This window comes from Enhydra lutris, unplaced genomic scaffold (genome assembly GCF_002288905.1).
Source record: "Enhydra lutris kenyoni isolate GAN:26980312 unplaced genomic scaffold, ASM228890v2 scaffoldscaffold66, whole genome shotgun sequence".
NCBI classification, from domain to species: domain Eukaryota; kingdom Metazoa; phylum Chordata; class Mammalia; order Carnivora; family Mustelidae; genus Enhydra; species Enhydra lutris.
In genome coordinates, this window is record NW_019154150.1 from 11,029,365 (window position 1) to 11,043,183 (window position 13,819).

The window sequence follows — 13,819 nt, forward strand, 5'->3', positions numbered from 1 at the left end:
CAGCGGGAGGCCCGGCCCCACGCCCTACCTGTGGGCGCCTCTCCGGGTTTGGGGTGCCGCTGGAAAGAATCTTCCCCGAATGGCGTCATTCGGGGAAAGGACCGCGTAACTTCCGAACCCCAGCCGGGGTGCTGCGAAAGGGAGCCTGGGCGTCCCGGCGTCCACCCGCGGCTCCCCGGATCTCTGCTTTCCCTTCTGCAAAATGGGTGCACGGGCATGGGTTAGGAGGTCCTTGGAGAGGTATGCCTAAATCTTGTCCGGAGGATGGCCCTCTCCTCTCTCGATGGGAAGCCTCTAACCCCAGGAGCGCCTTTGGTGAGGGCTGGGGCGCAGGCAGGGAAAGCTTACAGCGATTGGGTGCAGGGAACTCACCTTTTAGACTCACCCCAAACCCCTGGTGATCTGTACAGCAGAGTGGTGGGACAGGACCTAAAGGTGGGTTACATTTCAAGGGTTTCTTCTTTGGGTGGCCTCCCAAGGGGCTGTCGGAACGAAGGGCCCCTAGGCCCTTCCATGGAACGCCCCCTCCTTGCTCCCCCTCAACTCTTGCAACCCAGATACCCCCTTTATAGGGTACCCATATACCCCCAGGGAAAGTCCAGGAATCCTGCTGCCCACCACCCTTTGGGAAAGTCCCTTGGGAGAGCCCCCAGAAGGCCTCCCAGGATGAAGGGTGCTGGGCCCACCAGTGAATTACCCAGACTTCCTGAGGGCTGATAAACCATTGTGAGAGTCTGATAGAAGTCAGTTAGACCACTCGCTCACCTTAACCCCTCCTCTTTCCGGTACAACCAGGTCTTGGATACCTCAGGTAAGGATGTAAGCCACAGGGTGGTCTTCCTATTCTGAGGGTCAAGACTGGGTCAGGACTTTGGGACATCGGAGAGCCCACTGCCTCCCTATGCCTCCCCTCCACATAGAGGGTCTAGCATTCATTCTGGTGGGCCTGTCCCTCAGTAAGAGTGCCCCCTGGTCCTGGCAGACCTGTCAGAGCCCTCCTTGGTTACCCTTCCAGTTGGGGATAAGCAAGTCCACACTGGCAGGCCTGACTTTGGAGTCCTGGGGGGTGGGGGGGGCGGGGGACACAGGTGATGCGGGGAGGGTGAATGAGGGGATTCTTACTCTGCCCTCACCTGTCTCCCTCTCTCTCTCTCTCTCCATCCTAGGGTAGGATATATGCCAAAAGGCCTGCCCTCTGGGGGCCTCTGACTTTCCTGGGGGCCTTCAAGCCCCTCTACTCAGCACGTTGGGTCTCCTCACGCCCTGCCCCTCTTCTGAGGCAGAGACGCGATGAAATTCTGACACCAGCAGTTGCCTTGGCCTCATCTCAAGCATCGTTCCTATTGATCCACGTCACCTCCCAGCTCCGAGCCCCAGGCTCCAAACTAGGGCATTATTTGGCACTGTGGCCTCTCCCTATGCCCCAGATGCTTGTAGGGTGGGGGCTGCCGCCAGGCCGTTCCTCTAGTACCCCTCCCCCTCCCCCTCAGGTCCTCTTCTGGCACAGGGCCCAAGCTGAAGCCTCCTCCCTCCCCTGAGATGGTTAGGCGTGGCTGACTCAGAGCTGGCACAAGCCACCAGGTTCTGCTGGAAAAGAGGGCGGGACAGCGCCCTGCTCAGAGAAGACAAGCTGCCGCCTTGCCCTGCTGCTCCGTCCAGCACTCCTGCACTCCAGGATGGTCCTTGCCTCCTCTGTCCGCCCCTCACCTCTGTCTGCCCCCCTCCTCTTACAGGCTGCCTGCGAGGCACTCTGCCTGTTGCTGCTGGGAGCCAGCCTCCGTGGGGAGTGAGTGACTAGGCGTCTTTGGGTGGAGGGGCTGGAGGGCCAAGCAAAAGGCTTTGTACCTCCAACCACAGAGTTGCTGGCTTCTGCTCTCTCGGCCCTAAACAAGAAGGGCCCTCTGTGGGCCCAGCCCTGGTCCTGGCCGAGCGCCTTAATTCCTCTCCCCAAAACCTAGCTCCCAGTAACCTCTGCAAAGTGCCCTGAGATCCTGGTGACTCACAGGATTTTGGGCAGGCTCAGTCAGTGTGGAGAGAGGGGCCACGCATGCCCAAAGCTGTGTTGTCCTATGGTGGAGTTTCAGGCATCTCGCCATTTCAGCTGGCTCTCCTGTCTTGAGTGTGTGTGTGAGGCTGGGTGCAGGCGAAGGGGACTTCTGGGATGACTGGGGACAGGGAAGACCTAGTGAGACCTAGTGTTAGGGTCCTGCCTACGTCCAGGCTCTTCCCTTTGCTCTCTGGCACTCCCCCCGCCCCCCAGAGGCCTGGGGAGGGGGAGGATCAAAGCGGGGAATGTCAACTTTCAGGACAGTCAGGCTCCCGGTGTGCTTCAGGGATCGCCCAGCCCAGCCTTTCCCCCAGAAATGCAAACCCAAGCAAGTCTGAGTAGGTGAGGTGGAGGAGGTTTCTTCTGTCCCTCCTGGTCTTTGGAGCCACGGGGATGGGGATGAGGGGCTGTTTAAATCTGCGGTGCCCTTTCCTGCTGTGACACTTTGAGAAAATCCTTTCATTTCTGTGATCCCCATAGTCAGGAGCTGCAGTCGCCTTCAGAATCCGCTGAAACCACAGACGCTGGCTACCCGGTACTGCTGGATGGATTTACGCTGGCATCCGATGTCTCCACAGCTGTCCCCTCCCCGGTCTCTTCTGCTGCGCCTGGTGGTCACAGAGCCCAGCCTCAGGCTCTCTGTCTAAGGGCCTGCCCCTGATGCTTACTGGGGCTGGAAAACCCCATCTGAATCCCCTCCCAGAGGGTCCTGGACCCAAAGCCAGACGCACCAGTAGAGAAAGCGGAGGTGGCCTCTCCCAAGGAAGCAGCTGTGGCAAGTGTGCACGCTCAGATCATGCTAGGATGCCTGTCCTGACGGTGCAGGGATCCAGGACGCTGGGATGGACTGCAGGGTGTCTGGGCCCGCTGGTTATCCCAGGATGATATGGGACGATGTGGGGTTACTTTTCCATAATGACATTTGTGGGATTTTATTGTGTATTTGCTTGTGAATGTAACTGTGATGTTTATTTGAACGCAGACTAAGTTCCAGTGCTCACCTCCACCCTATCCAACCCCAGAGGCGGAGTCTAGGGCTTGGTGTGGGGGAATAGTCAGGACACTGGCCCTCAGACCCTCCTCTGAGGGAGGAGTCACACTTAAGTCTGTGAAGCCAAGAAGACACTGCTCTGCTATTTCTTTGTTCAACAAATATTTATTGGGCACCTACTATGTGCTAGGCACTGTTCTGAAGACTTGGGAATCACCAGTGAACAAAATATACCTCCAACCCCTGCCCTTCTGGAGCTTAACTTCTAATGGGAAGGAAAGAGACACCATAATGAACATGAGAAGTGAATTGTGTGCTAGATTAGAAGGTGTGTAGGATAAGGGCATTCGGGAATCAGAGGGTTCAATTTTAGACAGGTTGGATTTCACAGGGAAAGTGACAAAGACTTGTAGTAAAGACTTGAGCAAAGACTTGTAAGAGGCAAGAGAATGGGCCATTTGGAGATATCTGGTGAAGAGGATGCCAGGCAGAGGGGACAGGACATACCAACGCCCTGCATCATGTTCTGTACTGGACGTGGAGTCTGTTTAAAGATTCTCTGTCTCCCTCTGCCCCTCCCCCCACAACCTCCCCACTTAGAAAAAAAGAATCACTCTGGCTGCAGGAAGAAGGAGCATCAGGGAGGGGCAAGGGCTGAACCAGGGAGCTCAGTGAGGAGGCTCTCGCAGTAGTAACTCAGGTGAGGCAGATGGTGGCATAGAAGTTCGAGATGCCTTCAGATAACAGAGGCAAGATGTCCAGTATATGATGGATATACAAATCTGGGGTTTTGGAGGGAGATGAGAGCTGGGAATAAAATTTGGGGTACGACGGAAATCATGTTAAAAACATCCATTATGGGACACCTGGGTGGCACCTGGTCATGATCCTGGAATCCTGGGATCGAGCTCCATGTCGGACTCCCTGCTCAGTGAGGAGTCTGCTTCTCCCTCTTCCTTCGCACCCCCGCCCCACTCCTGCTTGTGCCCTCTCTCTCTCTCAAATAAATAAAATCTTAAAAAACAAAAAGCAAAAACGTCCATCATGCTCTCACAGAATGCAGGTGGGAATCTACTCTGGCATAATCTTTCTGGAGGACAATTTGGCAATATCCCTAATATTAATAAATACATACCCTTTGGCTAAGCAATTCTAATTCCACAATATTATTCTATTATCTAATTCTGTGATCTTATCTGTATGTTATATATAAAAATATTGTACAAGGTGAAGTTCATTAGTGGGCTCCTGGTTAAATAACCTTATTTCCATATGGTGGGTTGTCTTGCATCTGTTTTAAAAATAAACACACAGGGGCGCCTGGGTGGCTCAGTGGGTTGGGCCCCTGCCTTCAGCTCAGGTCATGATCTCAGGATCCTGGGAAACCAGCCCCACATCAGGCTCTCTGCTCAGTGGGGAGCCTGCCTCTCTACCTACTTGTGATCTCTGTCAAATAAATAGATAAAATCTTAAAAAAATAAAAATAAATAAAAACGAACACACAAACAAAAGTTCTGGTCAGCAAAACAGGTCATCAAATGAAGAAGGCAGCTCCAGGGATTCCCTCTATGTTTAGAGGTCTGCCTGGAGGAAAAAGCTGGTTCTAAAGGTGGCTCGAGCCCTCTGTTTCTGGTGCAGAGTTTGAACCATGCCTTTGGTCTGTTAGTCAGCGGGCAAACAGAAATCGAATGCTGGAGGCAGAATGGGGGATGGATCCAATTGGTCAGGCAGAGAGAGACCAGTGGCAGAGGGAGATCGGTTTGGTGGGGTGGGAAGCACAGAGGAGACGGAAAAAGCAAGGCAAAAGAGGAAGAGGCAGCAGCCCAGGATGACCAGGACCGAGGAGCAGCTGTTGCCACTGGAGGCACTGGACGGCTGCCGGAGACCTCAGCCTGGACAGACCAGAAGGGTCTGAAGCCAGAAGGTGGGAGGAGTCACAGAAAAGGGGGAACCGTCTCCCAGGCTGGGGCAGATTCCCTGTGACCTTCTCAAGGCTGTCTGGAGGCAGGTTGGAGAGGCCAAAAGTGAGGGTAAGAATCCACTGTCCTGTCTGTCCCTGAGACAGGGAAGGGTACCAGGGAACCTCCACAGGAACTGCTCCTAACCAACAAGACCACCCAGTCTGGGCTGGCCCACTCCTAATACTAGAGCACCGGGGGCCCCCCAGGCTGTTCCGCTTCCCTTTCCACCCACAGTTCCTTCCTGCGCCACTGGGGGCTTTGCATGTGTGTGGATGACTGGACAGACCAGCCTGCTTGCCCTAGTTCTGTCCACCTCCACCTCCTACCACAGCGGTTCCCTAGTGCACACACTGGTCAGCAATGGGGGAAAGGCTTTAAAACAGAGGCCTGCACAGGACCTGTCAATGGGCTCAGGATTTGGGGGCAGATCCTTCTGGGGTCCCAAGTACTGGAAGGGTGGGGGCTGGGCACGCCTCTTTGGTCTTCTCACTCGGTAGGGAAGGGTGCAGCTCGGGGAGAGCCAGAGCAGGGTCCTCTCTGAGGACTGGAAAAGTACCAGAAAGGACAGATGAGGGAGCCAAGCCTACCCAAGGGAAGCGGTAGTGGCCCAGGTCAGTGGGCAAACATCCTGGCACTCATCTCAGGAAGTGGGTTTCAGCTGTAGGGCAAGCCGACTCACCCCAAGAGGAAAAAGCAGCTAGCTGTATCAGCGGTGAGCAGAAGCCGTAGTATGCCAGTGATGCCGGCCCACTTGACTTGATGTCAAGCGGCTGGCCTGGACAAGCCTGGTCCTTTCTCCCATTTCAGTGGAGGTAATCCCTCCCCTGGTTGCCCACACATGCTATCTGGGAGTCATTCTGAGCTCCTCTTACTTCCGTTATCCATCAGTAGCTCTTGTGACTTCTCTGTTTTACAGGTCCCTGATCAATTCCTCCCCCAACCCAAGCTCCTAATCCATCTCTTTCCTAACTTCTGCATGGATGCACTTTCCTAATCCATCCCTAGTTTCCTAATTTGTCACCCTGACACCTCTTGCCTCCCTCCAGTCTGTTCTTTCATGGCAACCAGAGTGTTTTTAGTAAAACACAGAGCTGACCCTGATATGCCCAGGTGAAGACCCTTGATGGCCCTTCTAATTGTACTCAGAGTAGTTTGTTTTTTTTTATTTTAATATTTTTTTAGATTTTATTTATTCATTTATTTGACAGACAGAGATCACAAGTAGGCAGAGAGGCAGGCAGAGAGAGAGGAAGGGAAGCAGACTCCCCGCTGAGCAGAGAGCCCCACGTGGGGGCTCGATCCCAGGACACTGGGATCAGGACCTGAGCTGAAGGCAGAGGCTTTAACCCACTGAGCCACCCAGGCGCCCCTGTGCTCAGAGTAGTTTAAATTCCCCACTGTTGGGTCTTCCTCTCTCTCTGCCTGCCTCTCTGCCTACTTGTGATCTGTGTGTTAAATAAATAAAATCTTTTAAAAAAATTCTTTAAAAATAAATAAATAAACCCCCCACTGTAGCCTACACACCTGCTTATGATCTGGCGCTCAACTCCCAGCTTCATTCCTCCAGCTCAAACTCTGAAGTTCATTTCCTGAACTTCCTTCATTTCTTTCCATATGCACCTGCTCTCGTCCCACTTTGATACAATGGGTTCCCTCTGCCCAGAATGCCCTTTTTTCTCCTCTCCTGGCTTATTCCTACTCATTCTTTTTTTTTTTTTCTTTTCTCTTCCCACGGTTTAAAAAACGGGAGTATAATTTGTATGCAGCAAAATTCATCCTTTATGGTCCTGTGGGGTTTGACAAATTCATACAGTTGCGCAACCACCACCACAATAAAGAACAATTCTCTCACCCCAGGAAATTTCCTCAGGCTCCTTTGGAGCCAACGCTAGCTTCCATGACCAGCTCCTGGCAACCACTGATCTGTTTTCTGTTTTGTTTTTGTTGGTCTGGGCGTGGAGCCCAACATGGGGCTTGAACTCATGACCCTGAAGTCCAAAGCTTACCGGATCGAGCCACCCAGGACCCCCCCCCCCCCATCTGTTTTCTGTCTTGCATTTTCCAGAATGTCCTAAAAATGGAACCATTATGTATCTAGCCTTTTGAGAATGGTTTCTTCTACCAGCATAATGCATTTGATATTCATTTCTGCTGTTGTATCAACATTCCTGTTTCCTCTTAATTGCTGAGGGCATTTGTGGTATAGATGTACCACAATTTATCCTTTAGCCAGTGGATAGGACATTTGGGTTTTTTCCAGATTTTGGTGATGATTAATAAAGCCATCATAAACATTTGGGCACAGGGTTTTGTGTGCACATAGGTTTTCATTTCCCTTGGGAAAATACCTAGAAGGGGGCCGGTTATATGTAAAACATTCCTAAGAAACTGCCAAACCCTTTTCCAGAGCTGCTGGACCAGTTGGTATTCCCACGGCAACGCAACAACTGAAGTTTCTCCACATCATGACCAGCACTCCTCTAGTACATTTATTTAGTTAGTTAACTTTTTGACATTCTACTAAGTGTGTAGTGTTATCGCACTGTGGTTTTAATTTCCACTTTAATTTCCTTGATGACTAATGATGGAGATTTAAAAAAAAAATCTCTGCCTGGTCTTCACTTTGTCCAAAAAGCCACTGTTCACGCTCCCTCTGATTAAGTTCCTGTCCTTTGTGGTTCCCTGACAACCAACCTTTATTGCCACCTTGGGCTTAACCCGCTAAACTACCAAACTACCATTGTTTTCCAGTTCCCTCCCTGTTTACCACCCTGGTTTCCTAATCTAGCTGTCTCTCTCTCTCTCTCTCTCTCTCTCACACACACACACACACACACACACACACACACACACACACACGACTGAGGGCAGAAGCAACATCTTACTTCCTTTGCTGTCTTCAGCTCCCAGCACAAACCTGAAACAGAATCTCTATACAATAAATATTAAATGAGTGTATAATTGCTTAACAAATTAGAGAACAGAGGATGGAGAGAGGTGGTTAGGAGCCAGGTTTGCAACTAGACTGGCCTGGCTGTGCCAATGAACCATTCTCCGCTGGTGCCCCCACACTAAGCTTCCTTTAACAAGGTCGATGCAAAACACGCGAATATTTACCACCACGACAACAACACCCAAGACCCGCCCCCCCCCGCCCCCAGCAGAGGGAGGCAAAGCGGAAGGCGCGCAGCCGGAAGCGGAAGGGCGGCAAGGAGTTAGCGGCGTCTCAGTTGCCATGGAGACGGGAAGAGCCAGCGGCCGGCTGTCTGCAGAGTCGAGGTCCTATGCATTCCAGGGCTCCACGTGGACGCCAACCTCGCCTGCGGCCGGGGGCCGCAGCCTCAGCGAGTCCACCCGGCTGTCCTCCTTAACCCACTCCGAGGCTTCTCACTACGGCGTCGCGGGCCGGGCCCGCCCCGTGGGGCCATTCACGCTCCAGCCGCTCTCTGAGCCTCAGCTGCTGAGTCTGCGCCCCACCTCGCTGCGCACCCAGGACATCTCGCACTTGCTCACCAGCGTCTTCCGCAACTTGTACACTAACGAGGTGATCGGCGAGGACCTGTGCGCGAGCTTGATCAAGGCCCGCGGCAGCGAGGATGCGCGCCACGAGGAGTTCGTGGACGAGCTGCAGCGGGTAAGGCGGTCCCCGAGCCCCGCGCGCCCCCTGTCCGTGCTCACCCGGGACGCAGTGGCGTTGCGTCCGCGGACAGTGTGGGAGGACCCAGGGCGCGCCCCTAGAAATGCAGGGCCCCGCAGGACTCAGCCGCTAAACAAGTGCCAGCACTTGCGGGGCGCCAGGCACCGGGGATCGTGTTCGACAGCCTAGTGGAAGGGCACTCTAACCGCACGTTTTCGTAAATAGGCACATAAGTTATATCTGTGGCACCCCTCCATCTTCATTTCTCTACATGCATACACACACGAAATATTGCATATATAAATAAAAGGACTGGGGCAGATAGCCAAATAGTTGTTCCCTGGAGATGATAAGGCCAAAAGTCACTCCTTTTGGGGTGCCTGTCTTTGTATCCCAAACCACAATCGTGCCTAGGCATTCATGCCCAGATTTGAGGAAGCCTGCTTCTTCTCTGGAAGGCAGCTGCCTCCTCATCTGTAGGAGGAGCAAAGCAGCTGACTTGAATCCTCTCTGCTGCGTCTCACTGCTGCCCACACTGCTGAGGAGTCCCTGAAAGGGAGTCTCAGGTGAGGTAGGCATCTGCGTGGCACGCCCCGTCTACCACAGGTGGCGTGCTAACTTGTGTTTGCTCCTTCAGAGTTTGGGAGGCAGCTGTGAAGGCAGGAGGCGGAGTTTCAGGCTCGGTTCTGTTCCCGACTTTACTATGAAAGTTTTAAGCCATTTTCCTCTGTGTGTCCCAGTTTTCACATCTGTTAGGTTGGACCAGATGGCCTCCATAGTTCTGTAACTGCTCTTCTGCTCCCCGCAGGAAGCCCGGATGCTCTGGGAATGGAGGGGGGATGCGGAGGATGAGTAAAGCTCTGCGGTCTCCGCATATTTCTGTGCATTTGTTGGTCTACCTGCCAGATTCGGGAGGTCTATAAGCAGCGACTGGATGAAGTTGAAATGTTGGAGAGACATATCATTCAGGCCCGCGCACGAGCTCTTGCAGAGAACGAACGGATCACGCAAATGGCCCAAGTGCATGTCCTTGATACCTTCGTCAAGTTGCCTCCAGGTGTGTAGAATGAACTCCCAAATGCCCTTCACCTGGTTCCCCAGCTGGTACTATATTACAGTGTTTGCCCCGTGGTCCGCTCTTTAGTCTTCTTCTGATCGTTTGGAGATCAAATTGTAGGTGTGATGTTTCATTACCACAAAGCACTCGAACATGCGTGCCTCCAAAACAGGGACTCTCCTATGTAACCGGCATACAGCCATTCCAGCCTAGAACTCAGCATTTGTGCAACACTAACCTCCAATTCGCAGATCCCATTCCGATTTTCACCACCTGTCCCACAGTGGCTCTTTCTCTTCTCTGGTCCAGGACTGTGTCTAGGAATTCATGTTGCATGTGATTGTCAAGACCCATATTTAGAGTCATTAGTTTGGAAGAATTTTTTGGTCTTTTCTTGTCTTTCATGTTCTTTTAAAAAAATTTCTTTTGTGGGGCGCCAGGGTGGCTCAGTCAGTTAAGTGTCGGACTCTTGATTTTGGCTCAGGTCATGATCTCAGGGTTGCGGGATTGAGTCCTGTGTCAGGTTCTGTGCTGGGTGTGGAGCCTGCTTGAAATTCTCTCTCCCGGCTCCTGGGTGGCTCAGTGGGTTAAAGCCTCTGCCTTCGGCTCAGGTCATGATCCCAGGGTCCTGGGATCGAGCCCCGCATCGGGTTCTCTGCTCAGCGGGGAGCCTGCTTTCTCCTCTCTCTCTCTCTGCCTGCCTCTCTGCCTACTAGTGATCTCTGTCTGTCAAATAAATAAATAAAATTTAAAAAAAAATTCTCTCTCTCCATCTCTTTCTCTTTCTCCCCCTCTGTCCCTCCTCTCTGTCTCTCAGCCTTTCAAAATATTTCTTTTTTATTTGACCACAGTTGACACACAGTTTTTTGTTAGTTTCATGTGCACAACTTAGTGATTTGACACATTTAGACATTATGCTATGTTCACCACACATGTGTGCGCCATCTGCCCCAGACCTCACTATCACAATGTCATTGACTGCGTTCCTTTTTTTTTTTTAAATTTAATTTTATTTTTTCAGTGTTTACGCACTACAGCTAGTGCTGCATGCAATATGTGCCCTCCTTAATACCCACCACCAGGCTCAACCATGCCTCTACCCTCTCCCCTCCAAAACCTTCAGTTTGTTTCTCAGAGTGACCTCATTGCTTATGCTGTGGCTTTTATTCTGGTGACTTTTCATTCCATAATTGTCTAACTGTCTTTCATGTTTTGATGGTTGTGTTTCTCTCCCCCAAATTTTTATTGTGCCTAAATATGCATAAGATTTACCATCTTACCTATTTTTAAGTGGACAGTTCAGTGGTACTAAGCACATGCATAATGTTGTATGAACATCATCATTCTCCATCCCCAGAACTCTTCATTTTGCAAAACTAAAACCCAGTACCCATTAAACAATACCTTCCTATTCCTCTTACCCCAGTCCCTGGCAACCACCATTCTGCTTTCTGTCTTTACAATTTATTTTTGTAAGATTTTATTTATTCATTTGAGAGGGAGAGAGAGAGCAAGCAAGAGCAGATGGAGAAGCAGACTCCTGATGTGGGGCTTGATCCCAGGCCCCTGAAGATCATGACCTGAGCCAAAGGCAGATGCTTAGCCAACTAAGCCACCCAGGTGCCCCTGCCTTTACAATTTAGACTGCTCCAAGTACCTCATATAAGTAGAGTCGTATCGTATTTGTCTTTTGTGACTGGCTTATTTCGCGTAGCTTGGTGTCTTCAAAGTTCACCCGTGTCGTAGCCTGTGTCAGAATTTCCTTCCTTTTAAAGACAGAACAGTATTCTGTTGTATGTCTATACCACATTTTGCTAATCCGTTCATCCACTAATGGTCACTTGGGTTGCTTCCACATTTTGGCTATCATGAATAATGCTGCTCTGAACAGGGGTGTACAGATATCTCTTTGAGACCCTGCTTTCGATTCTTCTGGGGGTATACCCCAGGGGAGGATTGCTGTTTCACATGGCAGTTCTATTTCTAATTTCTTTGAGGACCCACCATACTGTTTCCCACAGCTGCTGAATCATTTTCACATTCCCACCAAGAGCACACCAAGATTTCCATTTTTCCACGTCCTTGCCAACACCTGTTATTTTCTGTTTTTTTGATAGTAGCTCTTTGAACGAGTGTGAGGTGGTATCTTACTGTGAGTTGGTATCTTACTGTACTTTGATTGGCATTTCCCTCCTAATTAGTGACACTGAGCTTCTTTTCATGGACTTATGGCCATTTGTATATCTTCTTTGGAGAAATATCTTTTCAAACCCGTTTTTAATCATTTTTTAAAAGGTTGCCTGTGCCTTGGTGTCATATCAAGGCATATCAGAAATCATTGTCAAATCCAATGCTGGGCAACTTTTGCCCTATATTTTTCTTCTAAGAGTTTTATTGTTTTAGGTCTTACATTTAGGTCTCTGCTGAAATTTTTTAATTGGAGTATAATTAACATACAGTGTTATATTTGCTTTGAGTGTACAATGTAATGATTCAACAATTCTATATAATTACTTAGTGCTCATGATGATAAGTGTGCCCCCCCTTTTCTTTTGAAATTGAGTCTATTTTATTGGCTCTAAATAAAATTTTATGCTTAATGGAACAAGTTTCTACAAATTCTGAAGGGATCTTAATGTACAAGATATTCCAAAATAGGGGCACCTGAGTGGCTCAGTGGGTTAAAGCCTCTGCCTTCGGCTCAGGTCATGATTCCCAGGGTCCTGGGATCGAGCCCTGCACGGGGCTCTTTGCTCCGCATGGAGCCTGCTTCCCCCTCTCTCTCTGCCTCCCTCTCTGCCTACTTGTGATCTCTGTCTGTCAAATAAATAAATAAAATCTTAAAAAAAAAAAGATATTCCAAAATAGCCAAGACCTATATTTTGTGTTTAGTAAAGGCAAATGGTGTTAAGCGCCAGTGTGAAGAGAATTCTCCATTACAAAATTGGAAAGCCACCTACGTATCCCGCCTGTGGACTAGCACCTGCATTGCCATTTTCATCAGCCAAGATAATTACACTAAAGCTGGACTCAGCCTCTCCCCACTGACTTCATTTCTTTACACATCCTGTTCCTTAACCTTGTGGCTGGTAAATTAGGCAGTGATCTCCCCATGTTCTCCGAGCCACAAGGAAAGGAAGAGATGCCGAGGGAAGCTCAGGAAGGAACACTTGCTTCTGCACCAGAGCTTTACTGCTCTGAGCTAAGGAAGCTTCCTCCCTATCTTACAGATGAAACTGAGACTCCACAAGTTTCACTGCCTTGTTCAAGGTCACCCAGCTAGTAAGAGGTGGGAGGTCTTTTAGTCAAAGTGGAATATATATAGACTCTTGCAGTGGCTGACACACCATCCAAATCAGGAAAGATAGGGGTTTGAGTTTTTTGGGAAGGACATACTTAACATGAGAGCGCCTTCAGCGGTTCTAACCTTGGGGCAGTGCTGTCCTCCTGGGGGGCAAGTAGAAATGTTTGGAAGCATCTTTGCTATGCCAGTTGCTATGCAACCTAATAGCCAGTGGGTTGTGTTCTTGGCTTTTAGTACTCCATGGGTCAGGGAAGCTAAGAAATTTAAGTACTTAAGACAGTTCCGCACAGCAAAATATCTGTCCCAAGATGCGAATGGCTTCCTGTTGAGTAACACCATAGGTGCCCCATTAAGCTCAGGAGTTAGAAGTGATGAAACTACTTGAAATCCCTTTGGCATGAAGTCAGACTAAGATGCAGTGACTCACCTCCCCTTAATCCCCTTCATTTCACTCACCACCCCACCCACCTCCCTTTGGGCAACCAGCAGTTTCTTCTCTGTATTTAAGAGTCTGTTTTTTTATTTGCCTTTTCTTCTTTGTTCATTTGTTTTGTTTCTGAATTTCCACATGTGAGTGAAATCAAATATTTATTGTAGCGTTATTTACAATAGCCGAGATACAGAAGTGCCCAAGTGTCCATCAATAGATGAGTGGATAAAGAAGATGTGCTACGTATATATACGATGGAATCTTACTCAGCCATAAAAAAGCATGGATCTTGCCATTTGCAACAACATGGATAGACCTAGAGGGTATAATGCGAAGTGCAATAAGTCAGAAAGAGAAAGACAAAGGTTTTTACTAACTTTGATGTGTTTTAA

The 13,819-nt window shown here is 49.9% G+C and overlaps 1 protein-coding gene across 1 annotated transcript in view; it reads left to right on the top strand.

The window, feature by feature from the left end:
- Nucleotides 1-8,234: 8,234 nt before the first annotated feature.
- LOC111159046 (deleted in lung and esophageal cancer 1) overlaps nt 8,235-13,819 on the top strand; it is a 65,220-nt gene continuing 59,635 nt past the window's right edge. Inside the window, exons 1-2 of the mRNA XM_022521421.1 lie at nt 8,235-8,633; nt 9,543-9,693. Of these exons, the coding sequence (XP_022377129.1) occupies nt 8,235-8,633; nt 9,543-9,693 (550 nt within the window). The remainder of the gene's footprint in view (nt 8,634-9,542; nt 9,694-13,819) is intronic.